Below are 7,117 nucleotides of genomic sequence, written 5' to 3' on the forward strand. Positions count from 1 at the left end.
CAGTGAATATTATTTCACTCTTCCAAATACATTTACATACATACAGTAAACAGAAACAGTGCTTTGTAAGAAAAAGGTTTTATTCCAGTTCACACATCATTATCAGTGTCTCTTGATGACCACTTCAGTGGTTACTGCAACCAAAAACATCTGTGTTGGAATAAATAAATACTCAATATATTCAAAACTATAACAAGTACAGAGTAATCTTTTCCAAACTAAGCATTGCTTGGCTCTTTGTTTGCAGCTTCAGAGCAGGCTTCAGGTTTTCAGGTTGTAGTGCAGATTAACACATTAATGCAGAAATCTTTAACATTTGCAAACAATGCATCACCAAAACATGAAAAGATGTTAAGTATGATTTGGCTTTTCAGTGCAAAACATAAATACAATGAAATTAGCTACAATCATTTACACTGTGACTGAACACATTGTAAACTGTTCTAGTTTTTAGGCCATTTCAAAGATTCTGAATCAAGTCATGGTTGGCCAAGAAACAAGAATGACATCAACCAGTTGTGGGAGTGCTTGAGTTTGTCCTATGAGGTAAAGCAGAGTCTGAACAACATGGTCTGGGGTGTGGTGACATCAGCTACAGCCAGCTCTTGTCCGTCAGTCAGCCCCAGCTCTGGAAAAAACATGTTCATAACATAAGTGAGTCAGCATATTCACAATATAACCATCTGACTGATTCAGAGTGTTTGCAGCGCCATTTCTAGGGTTGATATTCAGTAAAGAAAGCACCTCACCTGTGAGAGTTTTGCAAAGGTTTGGCCGCGTCCTCTGTTCAATTGAAGCGACAGACTGTGGAAAAAAAATACCAATTGAATGTTAGCCAAAATCAAAACTCATATAATTACATTAAGTGAAAACACAAAAAACCTATGAAACCAGCGGTTAATTACCTGTAAATATAAGGTTTTGTTCTTTCCTTCAACCGTTGCCGTAATAGCAGGTGATTTCATTTGTCTGAAAAAATTAATTACAATTGGTTGTTGAAGACAATATATAATACACAGCAAAAAAATCAAACAACAAGAGAAAAAGATATGATTGTAAACAGGAATCAAGTGGATTAGTTATAGTGTAGTAAATGGTAATAAATCATAATGAGGGAGGCAAACTTACAATGAGGCACTTTCAGTCAGGTAGTCCAACATATCCTGGAGTTTGGAGGATGGAGAAAAGTGCATGTCCAGAGGTACTTGGCTGCAGGCTGAACAGTTTTCCTGCATCAGGAGTAAACACAAACACACCTTAAAAAAAAAGGCATCTTGATCACTATAATAAACATGAACTGTCCATTCAGGGACAAACCTTTCGTTCTGCCTCAAAAGTGTAGGTGTACAGGCCGTCAACATCATTGAAGACCATGTAGTTATTCAGAGGTATATAGGCACTGCCAATGCAAAAGGTAACGTCATGAGGATTAGTGAAATGCATGTGCAGTTTGAACAAATATTAACTTTGTGCATATTGCTGCCAAGCACAGCCCACAAACTCACCTTGATGCTATTTTGAAAACCTCTGTTGCGCAAGCAGCTGGTCATTTAAAGAAGAAAAAAACAGTTATTTCCTTATTGGCATTTCAGTTTACGGAAAGTCACTATACTCTGTGCTGGCTGGAAATTATTAACTCTTATATGGCAAGGCATACAATATTTCATAAAGGCATCAGGTCGACAAGTCTCTTGTAAAACACCTTAACACATAATCTTAGTTACTTACCAGCTATTACAGCATTTGTCGACGCTACAGCTGGGATTATCCTCTTTACAACACCTGAAACATAGGATAAATATACAGGATATAGAAAATATATGTTCTCCTTATATTTTTCCTTCCCAACCTTAACCCTAATAATGGACAGTCAATGAAAGATCACAAAAAGACATTATGTTTTACAGACAGACTAGGAAAGAGGTTCTTTAAGACGGCGACAGTTTGCTCTGTTTTGTGTACTCTGGCTCAACTCCCAGAGGAGCAGAAAGGAAGCTAAGAAAAGTGGCAGTGTTCTGGTGATGACAGATAGATGTGCTATGCATGCTCACCCTGGGTAAGTCTGTATGTGACTCCTGTTATGTTGAACTCTGCTGCCCTCTCCAGAGATCTCTGGTACACCCACTGGATGTGCTCTGGGTCATCTCCATCGAGGGCCACACCGTCTAACCCAAACACACAAACAAAAACAAAGGGTTTATTCTTTTGTTTCACGGGTCTTGCAACTCAAAGGGGATTTGTCATGTCTCAAAGTAACTTCAAGAGAGATTTTATACCTCCAAAGGGTGTCTCTTTAGGCCACAGCAACATGCGGACATACTCAACGCAATGTTCTGGCAAACGGGGCATGGAGGCTATTGTACACATGGGGAAGTTGATCTACAAAGACAGGTGTATTTTAGAAACAACAAACTGACCAGGAACTGTTTCTGTGAGAGCAAACCAATATGGCAGTAATTACCACTAAGCGATCAGGTTGATATATGACAAAAGGCTACCTTACCTGAGGAGGGTAAAGCTCAAGTGTGCAGTCAATGCAGGCAGTCATGCCAGGAAGAATGACTCTGGCATTGCCCTTAAAGCCCTCTGTCCCACCATCAATTAGAGGAATGATGGAACCTGGGTCCAGGACACCATCTTCATACACCAACAAAGACAGCTGCACAGAAAGACAAAAGGATTTCAGATGATTAGATATACAAGAAATATGCAAAGACAATTTAGTAAAGACAAATACTGTCAAAAAAATGTCACAAAATTTGCAATGAAGACGGATAACTTACCAGCATACCATTCATCCACCTCCTGGCAACTATAGAGTCCAGTCCACAGACAATTATGTGAAATTCTAGACAAAACAGAAGGATGAGCAAATTTAGACCTAATTTCTGATAATGACACAGTCTAAGTCCCATGGCACAATATTTCATAATACAAAAACATGATGATATGCATCATGGAGCCAAATAATGAATCACAATATTATTTAAATCTTAACAATTGGCTATGTGAGTTGTGTGTAGTGAGAATGAAGAGTTGCAGTGCAGTGTTCTCCCAATAACAAGCAAAATGCATTTAGATACAAAGTGAGGTCTCTTGTTGACTGCTGCAGTGGCTTTTTAAGTCTTTGTCAACAAGCAGCGACTCTGTATTCAGACTCCTCTTTCTCTACATTAACAAAGTCGTACAACTAGGAAAACCCTAAATTTTCACTCAAGTTGAAACATTTGCAGCAAACAAGGAATTTTCATGTGTCATCATAGTTTATTTGGAGTCAAACATAATGAAGGTATTTTGAGTGTATCAAACTGTAAACCCTGTGCTATGCATTGAACAAAACTGTAAGCAGACTGTATCAGTCCAACCGTATCAACCAGACATAAACAAAAGGTCATAAAGATACTTACGTCTGTAGAATGTTTCATCTAAGTCTTGAATTTTCTTAAAATGTCTGTCCAGACATTAAGGAGAAGTTCATGTTTGGACAGGATGTTCACTTGATTTCAGAGCTTCAGAAGATTAAGTATGGTGTTTATGTCTACGTTGGGGAATAGCTGGTGCAACAAATTTCCTATTTTGTTTTCACAATTTGAACAATGCTGTCACATGCTATGGCGGGGCTACCTTGTTCTTCACATTTGGGTTGTTGATATGGTGTTTTGGATAAATATATTTGAGTTTAGTATCTAAGATATTGCAATGTTTTTTTTAAACCACTAAGACATAATGTCTTACGATCAAAAGGATACGGGACTACACAGCATCCAGGTACACGGCTGTTGATAAAATCGGCTGCAACGTCCGCCTTGGGTCGACCAACATCTTTTGGCCTTTTCAACATTACACACACATTAACAGAAAGTAAATACTTGTTTCAAACATTATACAGGTCAGAAATTTCAACATAATTAATTCCATCATTGTACTGACCTGAAAAGGAACTGTCGATTCAGGTTAGAAACATCAATGGTGTCCATGTCAACAACATGAATGTTGTGAAAACCTGATAAAGCCTGAGCCACAACAGGGATAAAAACAAAGAGCAAAATGTTGACAATTAACTCCAACTTATACCTATACAATCTATAAAATACTCCTCATAAAAGTGATCATACCAGGTCTTTAAGAAGCTCACATCCCAGACCACCAGCACCAATGACCAGGATTTTGCAGGTTTGTAGCATAAACTGTAAAGACTGTGGTGACAGGTGATAAAGGCAATTACATATTAGAATAATACATGACAGCATAGATCAAGCAGCAAAAGCAAGCTTGATATCACACCGCTTCCTGTAATGTTACCTCTGTGCTGGGTTCAAAGTCAGGATGCGTGAAGGGGCCTGATCTTTCCAGAAACTTTTTGATATGGTTCCATCGCCCTTCCCATTCACAGGTGTGTCCACTGCCTCCATCAACCACCATCCTGTAGACAACGACATCTACGTTTAGGATCTATCAGCAGCAGCACCTCTGACTGATTATTTAATGGTAGATGGCATGCATAATACTGTCACAGAAATACCATGCAAACATTTAACTCAATCCAGACCTCAACTGAATACTGTGATTAACTTTTAGACCGTAAGGGTATTATTTACACTTAACAGCAGATCATGCAATAATTAAAGAGGTTAAAGAAACCAAATAGGACTAACGTTACTGTATTCATATTCACTGTTTTGATGTTGGGCCCTATGCACTCTATCGCGTTTTTCGTAAATTACATATATCTGACAGGTGAGTGTTTCTGATCTTTCTGGCATTTTGTGGGTTATCTATTCTCTTGACCAGACAGCTCAAAGTACCTGGGTTAAGTGAACAGCTAACATGTCAACAGTGAAAAGGTATAGTGAAGCCCTCTCCCTTTGTATTGAAATTAATCATACAACATAATATTCACTGTATAGATATGTTAGCTACTCACGCCCAACTAAACAGTATTTTTGCCTATGGCCTAGCTGTTAACCTCATGTACTTTGTTTATATTAGGTTATCTTCTTCAGCTAACTAGCTAACGTTAACCTTCCTCCTGTCTAGTAACCTCAAACCTTCCGCCACTTCTACCAATTCATCACTAACTTCTCAGTCAGCTCCACTACTCTCCTTCTTTTCTTCTCCCTAAAAAGAGAGAATAAAAGAAGGTTCATTCATGCTGTGCTTTCGTAGGTTAATGAGATTTGAAAGCATCTTTCGGGGTAGTTAATAACTGTGTTTCCTCGGCAGCTACTTACGGCTCGTCCGTGTCCGCCATGTTTGAATACTTATGTGCCTTCAAGTCCCGAACTTAGCCGTAGTAAATACAATATTTCTATAATGTCAAACGTAGATTTGTACTGTCACGAAGGTAGATTTGGGCGCGATTTAATGTTGAGACCAGTAAACCTACGGCGTCATGCAGCTACAAGGTGAAAAGGACAAAGGCATAAAAGCTAACTTAGCGTTATCCATGTCGTTTTAGTTGAGTTTAAATATTTCCGATAGTCTTGAAGGCAACATTGTTAACAGTCCACTGCAATTACACCAAATATCCAACAGGTGGCAGCATTTACCCTTTAAGTCTGCACGGCTCAGGTATACAGCGCTTCTACCACTGTGGTACCTATTGTAAACTACAATATATCAAACCGTATTTGTGTCACACATATCAGTTGTCAAAGAGTTTTATTTGGCACAGTTGTCCAAATGTTTTTCCTGCAAGAAGAGTTTTGCCTTTCTTAAAAATGTATGACATTGGAGCAGTATCCTAAATTTAATAGTGACAAACAGTTAAATTGACTCTACTAGTAATTACTCTATAATTACTCTGCTCTGTGTGGTTCAGCCCTATAACTTTAGCAATTATCTATAAAAACACTTAACAGTCAAGGGGAGACAGAAAGAGAGAGGATGGCCCATTATAGTCGAATAAACCTGTTTCAAGAGCAGAAATTAATCAAATTCTCCCGATTGGCTTGGATGCAAACTGTAACTGGATTAATAATTCAATCCTATGGTGCACAGCATTTCTACTTGTGTTATTATTATATATTTTACTAATAACAAACATCAGAACAAACTGCATGAAACTGAACTACGTTACAGATTCATTACTTTGCTTTCATTGTGAATTGCTGCATGAGGCACTTGGCATGAATAAGACATGAAACTGAGATCCTGTTATTAAGTTTAACTACTTCACAAGTGAGGACAAGTCTCTCAAGTATCTGATTTACTGTGTCCACATTGTGCTAATGAATCTCAATGATTAATCTCTCATTATAGAATGATTAATAAACCTTAGATGGGCCTCTATGCATTTTAAGAGACTCGCCTGTGGGCACAAGAATGCAATTAATCCATCTGTCCACACCCCCTCTAATGTTAAAGGCGATGTAGAGTGTATACCTTTTGCAGAGGTCACCAAAGATCTGCCTAATGTGTGCACTGTTAGCCTGCTCTCAAATTATTTGACGCTGATATAGGACTGAGTGTGTCTGTGTGTGTGTGTGTGTGTGTGTGTGTGTGTGTGTGTGTGTGTGTGTGCAGGACATAGAGCTTTTTCTCTCAGAGTTTCAGTGATTTGAATGGTTTGATGGAGCATCAAGATTTTTTTTTCTGATTTTAATGAGATGTTCCGAATGACAGCCTCTGAAAACTGATAACTAAAAATAACTGCTGCGGCCATGTCCTTCATAGCTGACTGCCTGCCATCTCAGCCCTCCTCTCTCTCTCTCTCTCTCTTTCTATTTGTTCTGTCTATCTTGTCCACATTCATTTAACCTCAGCTATGCTCACATGTTAAACAGTAGGGAAATGTGATGACATTTCATTAAAAAAAAAGATGGAAGATGGAAGCCCAGAAGACACTTCAAAATAATTTTAATGATGAATGAGGCCCGATGCTGTGGAGGTATCATTGCTCATGGGCACTTCAGTAGGAATCATTTTTAGGTTGAAACTAACTTACCTCTATTATTATGCCTCCAGCATTATTTTTTCATTACTATCTTATGATGTTGGATGTACACTGGCTCTAAATTAGGACAGCTGAGGACTAGAAGTCAAAATATGTTCCAGTACTGACACATTTTTATAGATTCCATTGAAATGCCATCTGTCATTCCCCCACCTTAAGCAG

At 38.4% G+C, this 7,117-nt stretch overlaps 1 protein-coding gene across 3 annotated transcripts; it reads right to left on the minus strand.

Annotated features, from left to right (window-relative positions):
* Positions 1-447: 447 nt before the first annotated feature.
* On the minus strand, positions 448-5,380 carry uba3 (ubiquitin-like modifier activating enzyme 3). 3 transcript variants are annotated; one of them, XM_067588062.1, is made up of 18 exons: positions 5,232-5,293; positions 5,080-5,118; positions 4,303-4,423; positions 4,116-4,196; positions 3,931-4,013; positions 3,750-3,830; positions 3,408-3,451; positions 2,784-2,848; positions 2,504-2,659; positions 2,277-2,379; positions 2,052-2,165; positions 1,729-1,782; positions 1,506-1,542; positions 1,318-1,399; positions 1,129-1,229; positions 906-969; positions 750-804; positions 448-628 (listed from the first exon to the last, which is right to left on the minus strand). In XM_067588062.1, exons 1-18 carry the CDS (start codon positions 5,249-5,251, stop codon positions 540-542), a joined length of 1,389 nt encoding a protein of 462 aa, XP_067444163.1. In that variant the 5' UTR covers positions 5,252-5,293; the 3' UTR covers positions 448-539. The 3 variants fall into 3 exon arrangements, with proteins under 3 accessions (XP_067444163.1, XP_067444164.1, XP_067444162.1); XM_067588063.1 differs by lacking the exon at positions 5,080-5,118 and having other exon boundaries at positions 5,232-5,380; XM_067588061.1 differs by lacking the exon at positions 5,232-5,293 and having other exon boundaries at positions 5,080-5,225.
* Positions 5,381-7,117: the final 1,737 nt, after the last annotated feature.

The sequence above is a fragment of the Thunnus thynnus genome, chromosome 4 (assembly GCF_963924715.1).
Source record: "Thunnus thynnus chromosome 4, fThuThy2.1, whole genome shotgun sequence".
NCBI classification, from domain to species: domain Eukaryota; kingdom Metazoa; phylum Chordata; class Actinopteri; order Scombriformes; family Scombridae; genus Thunnus; species Thunnus thynnus.